Source organism: Acomys russatus, chromosome 31 (assembly GCF_903995435.1).
Source record: "Acomys russatus chromosome 31, mAcoRus1.1, whole genome shotgun sequence".
Classification (NCBI taxonomy): domain Eukaryota; kingdom Metazoa; phylum Chordata; class Mammalia; order Rodentia; family Muridae; genus Acomys; species Acomys russatus.
In genome coordinates this window covers 10,816,660-10,836,558 of record NC_067167.1, presented here as the reverse complement: position 1 = coordinate 10,836,558, position 19,899 = coordinate 10,816,660, and the positions used below count along the sequence as shown (strand labels likewise).

At 43.7% G+C, this 19,899-nt stretch overlaps 1 protein-coding gene across 1 annotated transcript in view; it reads right to left on the bottom strand.

Annotated features, from left to right (window-relative positions):
* Positions 1-3,616: 3,616 nt before the first annotated feature.
* Pah (phenylalanine hydroxylase) overlaps positions 3,617-19,899 on the bottom strand; it is a 59,052-nt gene continuing 42,769 nt past the window's right edge. The window contains exons 7-13 of the mRNA XM_051172779.1: positions 17,331-17,466; positions 16,240-16,309; positions 11,777-11,833; positions 9,884-9,979; positions 9,260-9,393; positions 6,247-6,362; positions 3,617-4,219 (exon numbers count right to left, since the gene is read on the bottom strand). Coding sequence (XP_051028736.1) covers positions 4,173-4,219; positions 6,247-6,362; positions 9,260-9,393; positions 9,884-9,979; positions 11,777-11,833; positions 16,240-16,309; positions 17,331-17,466 — 656 coding nt within the window. The 3' untranslated portion in view covers positions 3,617-4,172. The remainder of the gene's footprint in view (positions 4,220-6,246; positions 6,363-9,259; positions 9,394-9,883; positions 9,980-11,776; positions 11,834-16,239; positions 16,310-17,330; positions 17,467-19,899) is intronic.

The window sequence follows — 19,899 nt, the reverse complement described above, 5'->3', positions numbered from 1 at the left end:
ATAAAAACTAGGCTGGGAGGAGAGCTGTGAAATTTCGACTTCTGAACATGACGTGGCTGCTAGGCACAGCAGTTCACAGCAGCCATGGTTACCTGCACAAGACCCTAAACAAGATCAAGCCAGTCAATGTTCTAGAATAGATGGGGACAGAGCCCTTGGGGAATCACCCCTACTGCAGGAGTTACTGATAACTGATGACTGCACAGGAAGGGATATTCACTCTCCTTCCGGGATGTGGCTACTGGTAGGTTGTCCATGCCCTAGTCTATGGGTCCATACCCATGCACTTATGGGTAATACTATCTGGACTTGGGTTATTATTGATAACAGTTTTTAAAAAGAGGCCACAAAGTGAGGAGGTTGACAAGGTTGAGAACACTAAAGGTAGTTAGAGGAAGGCGGCGGCTCTGGTCACAGTACATTCTATACATACACGATGTTTTCAAAGAAAATCCATTTTAAAGGAAAGGAAAGGGAGTTCGCCACTGTGAAGACTTTCCAATGGCTGCTGAAATATGGACGTTGAGAAGAGCAATGTCAAATATCCATGCCATTCACCACAAGCAGGTAGGAGGGGAAGGACAAGGTAAGCGGGGACGAGGGAGATGAGGAGGGGTTCTGCCAATTCAGACCTTCTCAGATCCATCCTGAGCCAGTCAGACAGTCTGGCTGTGAGTTCCGGGTTCAGCGAGAGACCCTGCCTCAGAAAATAAGGCGAAGAGCAATCGAAGAAAGCATTCAATATTGACTTATTGCCCCCACATGAGCACGCGTGTACACACGCGCACGCGCGCGCGTGCACACACACACACACACACACAGAGAGAGAGAGAGAGAGAGAGAGAGAGAGAGAGAGAGAGAGCCACACAGACATATGAAACTACTTTTGTCTCACATGAACACACACACATGCATACAGCCACACAGACATATAAAACTAATTTTGTCTGTCTATCTATCTATCTATCTATCTATCTATCTATCTATCTATCTATCTACACATCTACCTATCTCTGTATATATCTAATCTCTACCATGTGGAGATGTCTCTTCCTACTGTGTGGCATGTCTCTCTTTTCATCTTTTTCCTTTCTTGGAAATGAGCAAGACCACAAAGGAAGCAGGCCTAGCCTCTTTTCAACAAGCCATCACACCACCCCCGTTACCCCCTGAAGAAAAGTCAGTACCTTAGACCCTAGTATCTGTAGTTCTCTGGCTTCCTCTCTCTCTGTTGGATGTACCAGTAGACTGTCACTTGGCATGCGAGCTCCAGCCAACTGCAAACATTGCCCTTTGTGGGGAATTCTTTTTTCGGTTCTTTGGAATTTTGTGGGCCTCCTAGCTCAAGGCTGGACTCCAGTAGCTCAGAAAATACCCAGGGGTGGGTAGGCAGACATACTTTAGCAAAAGATGGTTCCGTCAGTACTGTGTTTATCCAGTGGTTAAAACTGGAGACCAATTCACAGTACAAGGGCCAGGGCGTGGGAGCTGTCCGTGGTCCTGGCCAGCATTGCCAAGTGGACCCTGGTCAGTCCTTCTGTCTGCAACCTCAGGATGGAGTCTGGAGACGCTGAGTTCCGTCCAGTGCATATTTTGTAATCAATTTCCCCCCTTGCCTTTCAGCTTAGCTATTTCTGTAATTTGGCTACATTGTCATATATACGGTTTGAAAGCATTTTTATTCCACAGGTTGCCATTTCACTTTGCTGATTGCCTTGTTATAAGTATTTAATCGATTTTGAACTGATTTTCATATAAAATCCTACCTGTGTCCTTCTGTATATGTATATTTGACTTTTCCAGTGCCAGTGTTTGTAGGTTCGTTTTTTTTTCCTTTGGTATCGCTATGACACATTTGTCAACTTTCAACTGACCATAAATGTGAATTTATTGATGGGATTTCTATTCTGCCCCATTTGCCTAGATGTGTTTTGTTCCACAGGACAATTCCATGGTATTTTGATTATGAACTATTTATATGACATCGTGAGACCAAATAGCACGACGTCTCAAGCTTTAGTCCTTTTGCTAACAAGGCTCTTTGGTGGTGGTGGTCGGGGGGGGGGGGTCTGTATGAATTTTAGGACTTATTTTTCCATTTCTGTTAAAAGATTAGTGGAATTTTAGCAGGGGCTACATTACATCTGTTAATCGTTTTATATTCTATGAACACTTTAAATTAATTTTTGTCGGTTTCATACAGTGTATTTTAATCTTACTCACCCCCACTCCCTTCTCCCTGAATTCTCCCTGAGCCAGCCTCACCTCCCCAACTCTTCACAGATTCACCTTATCTATATTTTTAATACGCCACCAAGTCCATTTGTGCTGCCCAAGTCCTCAAGGCTGTGGAGGCGGGAAATAACCTTCGATTGGCTTTTTAACAATATTACTTATTCTACTCTGTTGCTGTAGGATATCTCTACATTTGTGTGCGCCTTCTTCCCTTGTTGTTGTTTTTTTTTTTTTTCCATGTTTAGTAGTTTTCCATTTGAGGTGCAGGATAGAGGGAGAACTCGGTGGGTAAATCTCTTGCTGTCTAAGCACAAGGACCTGATTCAGATCGCATCATCCAAGCAAAGCTGCAGGTTCAACTGCATCCACTTGTAGCCCCGGCACTACAGGATCATGGGATAATTGGCTAGCCATTATAGACAATCAGTGAGCTCAAGGCTCAATGAGAGACCCTGCCTCAAAAACTAAGGTAGACAGTACTAGAGGGAGATACACAGCATTGGTTTCTGAGCTTCACATGAGCAAGCAGGCACACATATCTGTGTACGCAGATATTGCACACACACACATAAACACATGTGCATGCATGCATTACACATGCCCACAGACACCAAGTTAATCAATTAGTCAGTTAATTAATTAGCTAACGTAAAAGAAAATAATATCCAGGGGTGCTTCAAAATATAGCTTTCTGAGCAACCTGCCCAGTAATTCTAAATGGGAAGAGATAGGACAGTGTTCCAGGTTTAGTGCTGATTTTACAACTAGTCTGAAAAATACACTTGAAGGATCACCATGTAAATCCCCTAAGATTTAACTGTCTTAATAACCAGTTGGAAAACATGTAAAAATTTTAAATTACACCATTAAAGATCCTGGCATCTCCCCCATTGCATCGCATATGTTACATGTATTCATCATAAAATTCATAACCAACAAAAACAAAGTCTATTGATTCCCAACAACTGGCTTCAGTTATCACAATGATCCATGCAGCATGCTAGGCCCCTGAGCCTCTAACTTGTGTCACAGAATGTTTCAGCTAATGGATTTCTAAAGCAGTAAGAGAAATATTTTATTCAAAAAAAGCATTTGAAATTAAAAAAAATTTTATGACATTAATACTTTTCTCTAACATACATAAATTTCCTACTTTTTGGTGGACTTATTATTTTTAAATGTATCCAGCTACTTTCCTAGTGTTTAATGAGCATCTACTCTGTCTTTATCTAATAGCTGCTGGATCACAAGTGCTTTCAAAATATTTCTCAAACATATTCGAAAAACATGACATGAAAATGATGTCAGAAGTTGTGGGATCAGGTGGGTTAGGTCTTTGTCCCCCAACAATATGTAGTTGTACAATAAATCACACAAAATGTTTTATATATGCTCTTAAGCTTTATTGCTTGTAACTCTCTGGATAGAGTCTCAAATCAGAGGAGATTTACGCAGGCAGGATAGCAAAGCAGTCCTCAGAGCCATAGTGAATGAAAGTAGAACCAAAGATTTGTAGATTAAGATCTGTACTGAACTGAACAATCCATTCCTGATGAGTTATGGTTTACGCTTAGCCATATGTATTCCATTAGGGCTTGCCTGGAAGGTAAAAATGAGTTGATGAAGCCTGAATGATTACGGGTCACAAATCTGATCAATGTTAATGAGAGGTGAGAAATTACATTTGAACTAAATTGAAGGTATGAGATGTTTAAATCAAACATGACTCTGAAAGAGCTATCACTGTGGGGGTAATATACTTTCATTTCAGAGAGCTTTTATTCATTGGGTGATGTTACAGCGTGTTAGAAAAAGTAATAACGGCTGACATTTCAAACTAAAGCTTTTGTCTTCGGAGGAAAGAGGCAGTTATTATTATTTCTATCAACAGATTTTTGGTTGACCTCCCAACTTCTGCCCATGACATCACTTTCTGTTCATGACTTTATCTTCTGTAAGGCACCGCAAAGGATTCCAACCTCACCTATAAAGAAAAACAGCACAAAGGTGAGCCATTAATTAATGGCTCATTAATAAGAGCAAAGCCCACTAGCGTCTCTGGGCTGCATCACCCTAAATGTCACAACACATACAACTTAGTTATTGAGACACCACTAACCCATCGGATGTGTGATGAGCACCAAGGCTGCCAGTGTGATTTGCTTCCTCCTTTCACAAGCCATTTCCTGGAGCTTAGGGAGTTTTTCTGAGCAATAGATCTTCTAAGCAATCACCTAGATCTATGTCCTTTAAAACAAACAAGCCAACAGAGTAACAGGGGTCACAGTGTCTCTTCATAGATTAAAACGATGACTAAGACAGCTCTCCAATGGTTCTGATACACACCAAAGTTTACACAAGAAAGCCAGGCCTAGATTGTTAGACCTTTAGAGCCAGTTTTGTGTAATTGAGTGTTGGGACTGTGAAGACGTCGGTAATCAATCATAAAATGCTCCTGAACGTGCAACAATGAGGAACTGATTGAAAATTGGACACAGAGTGAACCCAATGAGGTTTGGGCAGCGCTTGCCTTTGTCATGAGATGCCACTATCACTGCAGCACACAAGACGCATACTTTGTACTGTGCCACACAACACCGCAAACACTGCCTGAAGCAGCTGGGTTTATATATAGGACCATTATATATTAGGAGTTGCAGTGTTTTAATGGTACATAAAATGTTTTCTGCTCTTATAGAAACATATGATTTAATGATTTAAAAAAAAAAAAAGAACAACTTTTAGTCTTCCCTGCAGTCATTCCTCACCCATTCAAAAGCTCTTAAGTGTCTCATATAATCCTTATGAACAAGGCTAGGTTCTAGGGATTTAACAAAGAGCCTGATATTGAGCTATGCTCAGGTCTAATTAGGGACACAAAGTATGCAATTTTTAAATAATACAGTGGTGAATCTGGTAGAGGAATTTTAAACATGGCTGCTCTGGCAAGGGATCACATCCAAAGACCTTCTAGGACCACACGACCCAGCTGGAATACAGACACACTATGACCTGGCTGGAGCACAGACATGCCCTAAGTACAACACCTTTAATCCCAAACAATGAAGGTAAGGTTAGTTTATAGAAGGAAGCAGCCATGTTTGAAAGTGATGTCTAATTGAGGGGCAGACAAGGTGATGAATCAAAGAAAGATCTGACAGAATAAGTCAGGGATAGTATATGCCCAACTCTCACATGAGCAGGACAGAAAAAGAGGTTACACAAGAGCAGTGCAGAGAGGGGGGGGGAGAAGGAGGGAGAGAGAGGGAGGGAGAGAGAGGGAGGGAGGGAGGGAGGGAGATAAGGATGTAAAGACATAGGAAGGGCATGCATACAAACCAGCATTCCTATAAGAAGAGATGTCTATGCAAGACATGTGAGATGAACTAACTGGGTTTGGACATCTCCACATAGGCATGGAAGAGGAGTGTTTTAAACAAAAAATGACAACAGCAGCAAAAGCCAGGAGAGAACACAGGGGCCGGAAGCTACTTCGTGTTGCTAGAGGCTACTTTCAAAGGCTCTAGAGAATCAGATGTGAGCAAGGTAACCCAGCAGTTTCAAGAGGAACAATTATTCTACCCACCACCAAGGATGAGCAAAAGGGCAGCAGCAGTAGATGAGTTGGGTAATGAGTGGCCAAAGAAGCAGACCGAAGGTAGCTCTCAGTGTGTGAGATTCCAGGTTGGGTGATATCGATAGACATTTAGAAGAAAAGAGGTAGGAAAGCAAATGATGAAAGAGAAACCTGGGGGTGACAGGCTGGGCATGGGAAACTGGTGTAGGGGTAAGAGATGGGATGTCAGAAGGTCAAAGGAAGGGGAGGAGGCATACGAGTTAATTTTCATAGTTCTTCCCCCAGCCCCGTGAACCTAAGGCACATGTGGAGATACTTTCACCTTAGCTCAATGCTTATGAAATTTCTTTTTATCCCTATAGGAAATATAAGGAGATGACGTAACCTCTATTTCTGGGAAAGAAGGTAGTCCCGGGCGGGTATGAACTACTTACTATTGATGGAGTCGGCCAAAATCTTCAACTGCTGAGTGTTGTCCAGGACCTCAACCCTTTGGGTATAGGGATCATAGCGAACCGAGAAGGGACGAGGGATTGTGGCAGCAAAAGCCCTGAAGCCAAGACAAAGGGCTCTTGTGAAGGACACCATTTAGAAATAGGTTACTCTGAAAGAGCTCTGAGTGGTTTTTGCTTTGCCATGAGCCCTGAAACTTCCTAGAGCAGAGGCTCACAAGCTGGGGCTGCGACGCAGAATACAACTGAATTAGGTCATTCAGGGAAGCCTTTGTTTGTATGTGTGTAGAAAAGCACAAAATCCAACGAAGCCACAGATACTTATTAAATAAGATAAAAAAAAAAAAAAAGGAAATGAAGCCTAGCCAAAGAATACTATTTAAGACAACAACAACAACAACCTCTAAGGTCAATGCAACAGTCAACGCAAATAGAAACACAGCTCTGGACAACCGAATAAAGCATGGTAGTGACAGTAAAAGTAGCATAGCTCAGGGGTCCTGCTGTGAACTGAGGACCATATTGAATTCTAACAGCTCTAGACCCTTAAAAACATCACTCTTAAGTTACCATTTACAAAAGTCCTAAGAATGAAGTAATGCCATGACCCCGAGGCAGAGGAAGGATGAAGCAATGTTGCTATGCCAGGCAGCCTGCTTCTGCATGGCTCCCAATTCTGGAGGAACCGCCCAGGAGGGACATCGATCCATAATATTGACAGAACACTCCACGGGCATCTCAGATAGTATTTCTAGGTTAGCCCATGATGAAAGCTACTGTTTTGAAAAGGACAATTATCCATCCAGACAGTAAGTCACCCCAGGTTTGGCAAGAGCAACATCCAAAGTTCCCAAGCCAGGATTCTTGGTGTCTTTCTTATCCGTTATAACACTTGTGATCACAGGCAGCAGGCTCTCCCCCTCAGTTCCTCACTCCCCTTAGTCTTCTGTAAGGTCAGGGTAGTACCAGTCTTCAGATCAGAAGGGCAAGAGTAAGTCAGGGTTAATCATTGCCTTTTATTAGTGGCTGTGGGCTTGCGAGTTCATTACGTCTACTCCCCCACCAACCCTCTCTGAAAGGAGCTTCCAAGACGGGCTCCTCTAGAGACAAGCCCCCTAGCCAACAAACGATCAGTCTGCAACAGGAGGAGAAAGGTTGCTGGCACACAGCTTTGTCAGACCTTTAAAGTCTCAGCTGTGAGTGCCACCAGTGCCAGGTTCCAGGAGAGGACACCCATTTTGCTCCATTCTGCTGAGGGGCAGCTTGCAGAGATGAAAAGAAAAGCTACAGGCAATCAATGGTTCCTGCTGTGGTGAGAGAGGAACAGTCTTCTCCAGGGACTGGCCCCTCGTTGTTGGTGCAATCACAAACAGTCAGCCCTAAACACACATATATAAAAACAACACCAAATGGACTCTTCTGGTTGTACTGAAGTACAGACGGGGAGTCTTTGGGATAGGATGAAGAAGAAACTCCAGAGCAGAAAAATAATATCAAAAATCAGCAGGGCCTTGGCGAGAGGAGAAAGAGGACCACTATAGGCTACACCGAATGGACTTGTGGGCCAGTACTTTAATTTCTTAAGGCAAGCAAATAAAAGTTGACTTTCCAGAGACCCACGCAACCTCTGTCCATCATCCACCATCAATAAGGTGGTTTTCTAAGAGTGGTAGCATCATCAGGACATCCACGCCCGGGTAGAGCTCCGTGTAGACTGTCTCCTGTCTAAATGAAAGTCTGGATAGCTCCTAGATAGGGTTCTCAATTGAGAGAGATGAGAGTCTCAGAGCCTGGGTACCATTGTCACCCTCCTCTGATGTGCTCTGAGACAGTTCCTCCATTAGTTAGCTATGAAGTGCTCACTATATGCCAGGCACTGTGAAGGGGGACCAAAGACAGTCCTAGAAGTTCAAAGAAGTTATCTTCTACTTATGATGCACTTCTAAATTATATATTGGAAGTCAGTAATGACTAAAAAGATGACAGGGTGGGTTTATCATTTTAAGAAGTCATGTATCACATAATTACATTTTAGCCAATGACGTACAGACACAATGCCATATGACTATGATAAAATTGCAAGATTATTATCTCCAAGAGACAGCAGACCCAGCCATGGAATGTCATGTTGTAACTTGGTAGTCATGAGTTTGTGTTGGTGTGAGGGTCAGCAACCCATTGCATTACCAGCTGTACAAAGGTGTTGCAGTTATAATTACGCATACTTAGTACTTGGTAATGCTAAAAAGTGACGATGTTACTGCCTTATATACTGACCATATTTTAATTCTGATGTTCTGCTTATAAAAATATAATTTTGCTTTAAAATAATATGCCGTATTATGCCTGCAATAGCCTCATACATCTTGAATTTATTATGTCTTTTGTGTCATTTTTCTCTTATGTGTCATTTCATGTCTTATTTGGTTCACCATGGATCCTTAGGCCTGCCAGTTCATATGTGATACAATCTATGTCCGTAGTAGATACTACCATGCATGTTTGTGTATGTAATATGCTATGATATTCACTCAATGTTGAAGCCACCTAATAGCCTACTTCTCAGAAATAGCTCTGTCGTTTTTATGCACGAATACATTTGGTTGGCAAAAGATACAGAAAAAAAAAAAAAAAGATGAGTTTCTGTGAAGATGTGAAGAGGTGAGGAAGCTTCTGAGAGAATAAAGGGGAAAAGGTATTTCCCAAGATTTGAAGGCATCTGGCTGGTTTGGTATGGTGAACTTCCATAGCTGCTCTGAGCACAGAAGCATTCAGCAATTAGACTTTGTGTCTGTGTTGAGTGGAAAGCAAGGTTTTCTGCAGGGGTCAGTCCATCCAACCTCCCAACGAAGTGGAAAGGATGAGTGTGGAGAACATGGGGGCAGGGGCACTACGTGCTGTGCACCGTTGCTGTGGACACTGGAGTCCAGACAGCACTGCCATCCTGGTCCAGGAGACCCAGAAAGCCAGTGACCCCCTTTGGCAACCTTCTCACCTCACTTTCTCCTTGGCATCATTGAAGCTCTCGGCCACGTAGTACAGGGGCTGGAACTCTGTGACGTTGTACTCCTGGCAGGCTGTCTTCTCCAGCTCCAGGGGCAGGAGCTTTGGCTTATCTGATAAGCAGTACTGCAGGGACCCAGTGGGAAAGTTTTCAGTTAACTGAGGGCCTGTGCTGCTCCCTCCTGCATCCCACAGTCCATCTGCAAAGCTTCTCTCGTTATTTAGCACAGACTGGAGTCACCTCTTCATAGATCATCTAAAACCTACAGTTAACTAGAAGGTATCAATTCACTTCAAGCACTTTCTAATAGGGAGTTCAGTACATGTTGTAAGAACCGACCATGTTCCTTGGCATAGATTTGCATGCTTACAAAGTTGTAGTCCTAGGTCAGCCTTGGGCTTACGAGGTCTCTGCTCTGTGCAGTCCTGTAAACTTGAACTTGAATTTCTATCTCTAACAACACATCTGTGGTCAAATCATAGTTGCTAAGGTACCAGCTGTCTGAAGAAGTGCACTTCTGATTATCTGCTAATAGCGCTTCAGCCAAGTCACAAGGATAAAGGACGAGAATGATCCACCACACCCCTGCATGCTTTGTTTCTGTTAGACTCATACCTGTAGCTCTCCAAAGGATGACAGGAGGCCAGCACCATATGCCTTTATGGAATCTCCTTCCTTGCAGAGCCCAAACTCCACAGTAAACCAGTAGATCTAGAACAGAAAGCAAACAAAAGACACATGTCAGGGAGGAGCAAGGAATCAGGCACCCAAAGACACCAGTTCAGATCTGGCAGGTAGGAGTCTGTGCAGATAATGTTCTCTGAACCAAGGTGACCTAGCATTACTTCTGTGCCCTGTGTCTTGTTCTACCCAGTCACCTGTTGAGGCGGTAATGGATGAATCGCAGTGTGGTGAGACACGTTAGAGTGCACTAGGATCTCGCAAAGACATCCACAGTAAGCTCCTCTCTGTGTGACAGGAACTCCTCACTGTGTGAGAGAAACTCCTTCCTGCTTTTTTGCCTTTCTGTCCATGGCACAAATTAGAACAGATTCCTAAGATGCTCTTATACTGGTAGGGCTCCTTTGGTAATTTTACCAGGCTAAGACGTGAGTGGTTAAGGGATTAGATAGTGAGAGACTCAGTGAGGTGTGCACTCCATCTGTTATGCAAAAATATGGTGTGGGAGGCGCTGTTGAAGTCTTCCCAAATAATCACACCCTCTTCTTCCAGCACATCCTTCCCCAACATGCCTTTGATAGCTGGCTCACATAACACTCTCAGAGTCCTGGCACCAAGAAAAGACCAGGGCTCAATTACCTGCTGGTGATGGTCAACCTCTTAAAGAATTAGGAGTGTGTTATCAATTAAGTTTCTTTGTTATATACTAAGAAGCATTAAAAACAAAAAGATCATCAGAACCCAGTTGGTATGACTTCATCATATACAGCAAGTCTTCAGCCAAGGAGGTTAAGGCAACATGTTTACCGTGACACACAAGATTAAAGGCACAGAAAAGACATGGGTCTGTTCTCAGTCCAGTGTGTCAAACAGTGGGGCCTAATGAGGTGTTCCAAATTCTAAGACCTCACTTCCTATAAATAATTAATTTATCCACTTTCTCAAGCCCCTTCAAAATCTGCTTCTCTAAAATATCTAAACTGTGAAAACTCGTGTTCACACAGATTTAACTATTTAGGCTCTCATGAAATATTTTGAGATGGGCAACAGACTTTTATGCCCATTTTTAGAGATGAACAATGAAAAATCACTTACTCTGAATCTCAGGTCTGATGGTCAGTGACCAAAACCTAGAAGTTTCTAGCCTTTCTGAGAAATGAATTCACAAACTTCTGGCCAGACACATCTCTATGTTAGTCTTGCATTCATTGTAGTTTTTAATTCAATGTGAAGTTTTGGTTTTTTTTTTTTCCAGGCTGGGCATATGATAAGAAATGTGGTTCTGTAGCTACAGAAGGATATGCTGAAACTTGGAAAATGCAAGGAACGAAATTGCCAATGGCGCCACTCTGGTGTTTCATAGCTCCCATGTATGCAGAGACTCTGGTTTTCTTGTGAGGAAGACATGTTTGGCAAGACTGTGAAGCCCAGCCCCACTTTTACCATCTGTCTGAGAACCATCCTAAGGCTGGTCCTAGTGCAGAGGTAGAGAGGTGGCCACTCCCTGAGCAAAGTTGTAAATCCAGTCAACTTCTGACATACTTTGGACCAAAGGATTTCCAGGGCTATTACTATAGCTTGTTGGTGGTTTCAAGAAGATCCTATTAACAAATATGTGGGAATATCCATGTGCAAGCTTATGCTAAAACTCAGCTTGAAAGAAAAATCAAAATGTGACATTTCATTCATGTAAGTGTAACTTGCAACATTCCTATTATTTCAAATGGCCCAGCTGCCAGGGAGAGAATAAATCTTCAAAGACCTGAAGGTCACAGCCCATAGCATTCTCATAATCCCTCCCTCCCCCAATGGACAAGAGAGGCTTACTGTGGCTAGTTTCTCGATGTACTCATCAGGTGCCCCCAGAGAAGCGAGCCCAATTTCCTGTGGGTGGAGAAACAGAGACAGTGGTACAGCCCATACGAAAACTTGACCCTCAGTGCCAACCTGGCACCCAACTGTGGGCAGGTAATGTGTGATTCAGTACTTTCTCAAGGACCCAGCTAGACCCTGAATATTCCTAGACATCTGCCCTGGCCAGACCACATAGCACAGAGGCACAGACCTCAAGAGCAGAGAAAAATGCATCCCCAGTGCTTGGGTCCTTTGTATTCACTTTACAAAAAGGAATAATAAGGTGGCCTATGCATGGTCTCAACAGCCAGTATCTAACGCATCATCTCTAAACAGCAGCCCAGCGATTGCCCCCCACACAGCATGAGGCAGATAGTTCTGGGATTAGGGAATGAAACTTAATCAGGCACCTTGAAAACACCACAAAAGACTGCAGGGGAGTGATTCCGCCATTCCAGTCATACACATAGCAGGAGAGTATGAAATGCCATCGATCACTACAACATTCCTCTAGTGGCCTCTTTGTCTCTTCAATAGCTCCCCCTATTTCTTTCTGTGCGTGCCCTCCCAAACATACGCACCCATCCACTCCAGAAGTGTGCACCAAATGCTTCCTATGTGTCAGGACATACACAAAATTGGCAAATACCCTTGACCTTGTAGTAAAGAAAAATACATAGTCGTAAATAAGTGTATAGATGTGTAAAAGGTTAGCAAGGTCTCGGGGAGGGGCAGAAAGAAATAAGGAGAAGGAGGCAAATGCAAGTAATCTTGAGGAGGCTGCATTATTAATTTGGGTTCTTGGGAAGCATCATCAAGAAGGTTGTACTTGGGGAAATACTTGAATGTTATTGGCTCTGCTGATGATGAAAGGAGGGACACTGCAGAGCAAACAGCAAGTCAACATCTGATGAGAACACTCTCAAAGGGAGGGAAATGCCGGCTACTTCAAGGAACAAAGAGAGACAAGCATGCTAGAGCACAGTAAGTGAGAGTATTGGTAGGTAACGCTGAAGACCCTACGTGTGATCAAGTGGACTTTTTAAAAAAAGTCACACCAGGTCTTAGCTTTTTCTTTTTAGTGAAATGAAAATCCATTCTAGGATTTTAAGATAGCTTTTGTTAGTGTTCTTCTTGGTAACTTCATATGTGTACATAAATTATTCTGGAGTGGACATGATCTAATATATGTCATCAAAGACTGCTCCCAAATACTCTGTGAGAATAGACTATCAGGGTCAAGGGCAATGGCAGGATGCCAGGGAGGAAGCTACAGAAAACATGTGGTGGTGATAGTCGCTGAGACCATATTTCTATCAGTGGATATGATGGAAAGCAATCAGTGTCTATACACTTTGAGAGTAGAGCACATACAATTTTCAGAAATCTTGGCTGTTTCAAAACAAGGAGTCAATGGCAACCCCCAGATATTATTTTGGCTTCAATGAACCAAAGGAAGGAGTTGCCACGGACTCACACAAGGAAACAAATGGGTAGAGAAGCTTTGAAGAAGATTCGAAATTCAACTTTGAACAGGAATATAGAGATGTCTGTTTGACATCAAAGTGGAGATCCTGAGGTGATAGTTCATATATAAGCCTGAATTTGGCATTGAAGACAAGACATGAATGCTCATTATTATATCAGAGCTAATATTCAAAGCCATAAGATTGGCTAAAATAACCAAAATAATGTGTGTCAACATAGAGGAGGACTAAGGGTTTCTATCTATCTTGAAACAAAAGGCTACATGCTCTGTGTCACTGTACCCCTCCTCTGGGTCTGAAGGCTGGCCCACACCATCCTTATGGAAAGTACTGTCTGATTTAAGGTAAACCAAACTCAGATAACTCCTAGCCTGGCTCTAGTTTGCCATCTCTCCTCCATCACTACTCTACCCTGTTAATGTTATTTTTAGAAAACTGTGTTTGTTTCTCAGTTTAAATATCACACAAATAACTGAGACTCTATTATATTACTTAAACAAGCTTCACAGCACAAGAACTGAGCAGTTATTATTCTATTCTTAACCCTCTAAGCTAATTTGGCTTCCTCCCAGTTTATATCCCAGGGATAGTTGTGCTTTGTAGCTTTCATACTCCAGCTCCTTCTGTCTCTTAGCTTCTCCCATGAATGAATCCTTCCTCCCCTAACTCTCCTCCCCTGGCTGGCAGGAAGTTCGGCCCTATTCTCTTCCCTGATCAGTGATTGGCTATAAGCTGTGTTATTGGCATATCAGGGAACAACTGAGGAGCAGTGTTTATACAACATTGAGAGAGGAGATTCTCAGAACACGGATTGCAACCATACATGGGAGGGTACAGAAATGAGCATTTGACTTACACAATAACCTTGTGTCTGCACTACCTACCTCCTTAGATAATGCCAGTTCTGAGTTTAACAGATTCCATTGATAAACTGAAGTCAAATCCCTGCCCTTTTCTCTTGACGCCAGTTTTTTTTCTCTCCAGAGGAACAGAATTGACATCAGTTTTTAAGATAGGGTCTCATATCTTTCAAGAAAACCTTAAACTGACTATATAGGCAAGGATAGGCTCAAATTCCTGATATTCCAGCCTCCATCTCCCAAGTGATGAAATTACAGGTATGGACCACAACATCCAATATCTTATCATCATTCTTTGAAATCTAAGACCCCCAGTATCCACTACTACCCCATACTGCCCTACAGTGGTAAGAAACTGTGCCCTTTAAATAAAAAGAAAAATGTTCTTATAGAACAACCCTTTGCCTTAGGACCACCCATGTCAAAGCTCAGAGTATGTCAAACAGAGATCCTACAATGTCAGTTGACACATTAATCACACACTCCTCTCCTCCAGGGTTACCCAAAAATGCAAATGACATAAGGAAGACTGCCAACTGCCCTCCAGCTAGACAGAGTATCTCTGGTGTCAAAATTCCAAGGTTCCTATTCCCCAAGGAGAAAGCCTCTAATTTTGCTTTCGCAGTAACAAGCCCATGTTTTCAAACTGTCTTGAGCAATCAGCGCCATCTTGGCAGCTACAACTACACTATTGGCAATAACACTCCCACAGTTAAAGTTCAACCAGACACTCCCATGTCTACAGTCCAATGGTTTCTGGCCTCCATAGTTCCCAAAGCCTCACATGGAAGTAGCAGGTGTTTTTGTTTGGGGGGGCCTACGTCTTCTAAGTAGTCAAGGAATCCATTGGACTTTTTATTTGGTTTGTTTAAGATACCCAGTGGCAACTTCATCATTCCACAGTGGAAATAACTTCCTGCAGCTAATGGGAAATGCTTACAAGTTCACACACAGAGTAAATGTCATTACTCTGAAATTCCTACTTGGAGCAGCATTTTCTCGTGAGTCATCCTTGGATATTCATTCTTTCTAGTGAGGAAAAAGACTAATAAGGAAGGCATTTCACTCATCCAGATCTGTGGAAACTGAGGCACAGGATGGCCTCACAGCCTGCCCTAGTTCACACAGCTGCAGGTCATCAGTGTTCTGGGTTGGGCCTGTAAGTACCTGAGAGCTGTCATTCAATCTTCTGTGACCCCAGCTACCCAACTGTGTTTTAAAATATTCGTATAAGTTTTTACTTATTTGTATGCCTGTGTGTCTGTGTGTGGGTATGTTCACATGAGTGCAGGTGCCTGCAGAGATCATGGCTATCAGATCCCTTGGAGCTAGACTTACAGGTGCCCCTTAGTCGCCTGATGTGAGTGCTTTACAGAATTTGTGCTCCTGTCCAAAGAAATATACTCTTCTACCTACTGAGCCATCTCCCTACATCCACCCCCTGCCCTCCACCCCACACAAACATATTTTAGATGCCCCCTAAGTGATAAGAGATTAATCTACTTTTTAATTCATCAGGAAACAGTTTTGAGCTTTCTTGTTACTGTAAAGGATGAGTTGAGGTCATGGCGCTGTTTTGACAATGGCAACAAGGCACTTGGCTCTTTCTTTTATCTTTTTTCCTTGGTTCCCTTCTTTCTTTAGTCAACTATGCATAAGAGTGTTGACATTGGATTCTTGGCAAAGGTCATCTTATCTAGTTCAAGTATACAAACAGATGGCTACCGGACAAGATGGAAAGTGTCAAAAGTCTCTAAAGAGAGTACTGGATGGACAGTATGAGGTGACATCTGCATAGAGATCAGAGATGCTCTCATCAGTGAGAAGGCTCCTAAAGTACACCTGTCATGATCATCTAGACTAGCAAATTGACCACAGACATGTCAGAAGATGAGCAGTCAATCAAACCTAGGCTGCAGTTCTTAGAATGAGTGGCCCACGGAATGACACACCCATGGCCCTGCTACTCTTCTCAGGTAGTATCATATAACTGTATCTTGTTTCCACTCTTAAAGAGCATGTGACAGCCCCTCTATGAGGGCTTAATTCACTCTAGCAGTGCAGTTCCATCCAAATCTTGGTTCCTTACCTGAGAAAACTGGGCAAAGCTGCGATCTGAAAATAAGGGCACATGTCCCAACAGCTCATGGCAGATGTCACTAAAACACAGAAACAACAGTGCTTAGAGGAGCGGCAGGTTAAACCAAGCTAGACTTGATGGCTTTATACAAAGAGTGGGCAAGAAGAAATAACTCATTGAGACCTGGGATTTCACTCTCTAGAATAAGCCTTACAGAAAGCAAGGAATCCCTTGAAATAAAGTATGAAAGAAAAGGAAGAAAGAGAAAGAAAAGGAAGGAGGGACAGAGCCCTCAGGAGTCCTGGGAGGCAGGAGAGGTTGAGGTGCAGAGCTCAGGAGCCAGAATTCCTATGGGTCTCTTCTCAGACACCTGAATGAGTTGTGGGTCACAGATTCTACCCACACCAAGTCTCCTTGTCACTCAGTTACCTGGAGAGGGAATAATGTGCCCAGTTTTTCCAATCAGAACTTTAAAGAAAAATAGTGTTGCTCTTCTCTTGGCCCAGAGTAGGTCAGCAGTCAAAAAGAAAAGGCTACATTTATCTAAAATACTACAGGTTCATTGCAACATGTCCTTTCTAATTAGCAGCCATTAACATAATGAGAAGGGGACATAAAAGGGGCCACCATCCTGATCTCTTTGAATCAATTTCTATGTGACTAAAAAGATGGCTAAAGTCCCAAGTAGGAAGCAAGCACAGTGGCTGCCCATTCTCTCCTTCTAGCTAATACTCTAGGCAAAAAACTGGAATCATCTAGTTGCACATTTAAGAGATACTGAGATCACTGCCAAGATCACTCTTGTTCCTGTCCTATTTGGAATGTCAGAAGTCTGACTTTGGAGGTAGATGGAACCTCTTTTCCTGCTGCCCAAGGTGGTCCAAATCCTTGACCCACAGAATATCCCAGTCTGTGCGTATACATTTCATCTATTTGGACAAATACAGTCCACAGATCATGAGTTTCTTTTAGAACTATGACTTAATAAAACAGGCGACGAATCACGTGACCAGATGGCAGTTAACCCAAGCAGCATACTTAGAGCAAGTAGGGCTAGTGCCCACTGTGGCTGGCAGTGGTCACTGGAGAGTGATACTCACGGCTCAGGTGTGTACATGGGCTTAGATCCATGCCTAATGTACTGTGTACAGTGGAAGACTCGGAAGGCCAGGCCACCTAAGAAATCTCGAGAGGACAGTAAACCAGCAACAGGTCGGAGGCGGAAGCCAGTACAAGCTGCAAAGCAGAAAAAGAAAACTCTAACACTCAAAAGGTCATCATCAGAGGTTCTCAACCTGATATCCTGCACATCGGGGGAAGCAGGCGTTATTATGGTCACAATACTAACAAAATCACAGTTATGAAGTAGCAGTGAGATAATTTTAGGGGGGCAGGGTGGTCACCACAATATGAAGAACTGTCTTAAAGGGTCACAGCATTAGGAAGGTTGAGAGCCATAAGCCTTATGGTGAAGCCAGAGAGGCTAGGAAACTGCCCCGCCCCTGCCCCGAGAGAAAGCCAATACTTAAGAATGTAGGCTTTGCTACCAAGGAGACTTCGCTTCTGGTCTCTGCTCCCTTGGTTGCTTTGGGTCAACTAAACTTATATTACCAAACCTCAGGGGTTTTTTTTTCTCCTGAAAAATATAGCTGGGTGCTACTGAGGGATATTGTAAGCATCGAGACAATGACGACCAAAAGTTACTCAGCAGAGCCTAGCCCACTGCAGAGATCCAGTAAATTCCCCCTCTGTTACTGATTGTTAGGACCAAACACTTCCCATTACTTGTCATGTTTCGGGAGGAGCAAGGAGATGTATGAGCAACATCAGGAGTAGAGAGTGCAAGGAACATGCCCAGATGCTCCACCATGCCACACTCACAGCCCATCCTGGGAGGGGAAATGTCCTGTCTGACTGGGAAATGGAGAAGAGAGAATTTGCATCTCTCTCTCTGTTTCTCTCTCTGTCTTATCTGGCTCTGGCTCTCTGGCTCTCTGGCTCTGGCTCTGTCTTCTCTGTCTCTCTCTCTCTGACTCTCTCTGTCTCTCTCTGTCTCTCTGTCTCTCTCTGTCTCTCTGTCTGTCTATCTGTCTCTCTCTGTCTGTCTCTGTCTCTGTCTCTGCCTCTCTGCCTCTCTGTCTCTGTCTTCTCTCTCTCTCTCTCTCTCTCTCTCTCTCTCTCTCTCTCTCTCTGTCTCTCTCTGTCTCTCTCTCTCTCACTCTCTCTCTCTTCCCTTTCCTATCCATAGAGCAATTGTGTTCTGGTCTCTCTTAGATCACCAATGAAGGATGCACAGCGATCTGGTAGATGTTTCCTTAATCAAGGAGTAAACTGTTTGGAAGGTTTTGAGCACACATCTGTACCACGCCCTCTAAAGAGCTTTCCTTGAAAGCTACCAGTTGGTTGCCACCCTCTGCTTCCTCTGCCTGTTTCCCAATCTACTCTACACTGAGAAGTAGACTAGCGGTCCTGCAAACAACAGTAACTAACACTACATACCTAATCTGTACCAGGTGCAGCTCTGAGCATCTCGCACAAGGTAACCCTTACAACGACTGCGGGGAAGACACTTTGTCATCCCCACTTTAAAGATGGGGAGGCTGAGACTTGGCTTAAGCCACAAGCCATATGGCTTCAAAGCCTGTTGATTACAATTATATAACTTCCCAACTGCTAACATTGGTGTTTATCACTCTCACTACTGGCCACGGCTTTGGGGGTAAAGCTGAGGGCTGTCTCTCCCCCTTCTTACTTTTACGTTCTCGGGCTGTTAATTGCTATGTGAACTCTTGCTCCTTGCTTTATCCTGGAAGTGGGAGAGACCTTGAAGCTCACCTCATCCAGTCTGCTCCCATCCTAACCTCCCTCCCTGCCATATGCGTTTCTAGTTCGTCTCTTCGGGGTTCTGATGCATAGAAAGATTCTTCCTTTCTATATGACTGCATTTTGTCTCCCCACTTCTCTCCCTGTTCTACCTAGCATAGAGGAGGTGTTCAATATGAGTGAGTTAATTGTTTGGGGTTTTGCTAAATGAACACCCTATTGTCAGGAAAGAAACCCTGACCTCCCTTAGAACGGCCACATGGAGGCTCATCATCCAGACAATGTACCCCTGAGTGTCTCACGTGACCATTATCCCGAGACTCACTCAACACTCACCGACCTTGACCCCAGCTCTACACTACGTCGGCCGGGTGCTTTCATATGCAACATCTCACTCTGTTCTTGTAATTTCCCTATGAGGCATGCCAACGAGGTGACAGTGTCTATGTGACAAATGACAACATGAAGGCAGCTTTACACAACCAGAAAAGGTCAAAGGCAGGATCTATCCCAGATGCGTAGACTCAGAGTGAGAGACTCTTGGCAGCGGCTCACAGAGAGCATATTTTTTTTTTCCCTTAAACTGGCATTGTAGCCATTTCCTGACAGTGAGAGGTGCAGGGCACCTCAGGCTTTGACTGTGAAAGAAAAGCCTTTCAGAGACAGCTACATGGCAAAAACCCCACACCTGGCATTCTTGCTTGGATGGAAGAGGTTCAGTGACGGAGAGGAGAGAGTAGGCAGGAGAGGACGTAGCTGGGTTCTTCCTGGGAGACTCAGCCTCCATTTGCTCCCCACCCCCACTCCCCCCCCCCCCCCCCCCCCCCCCCCCCCCCCCCCCCCCCC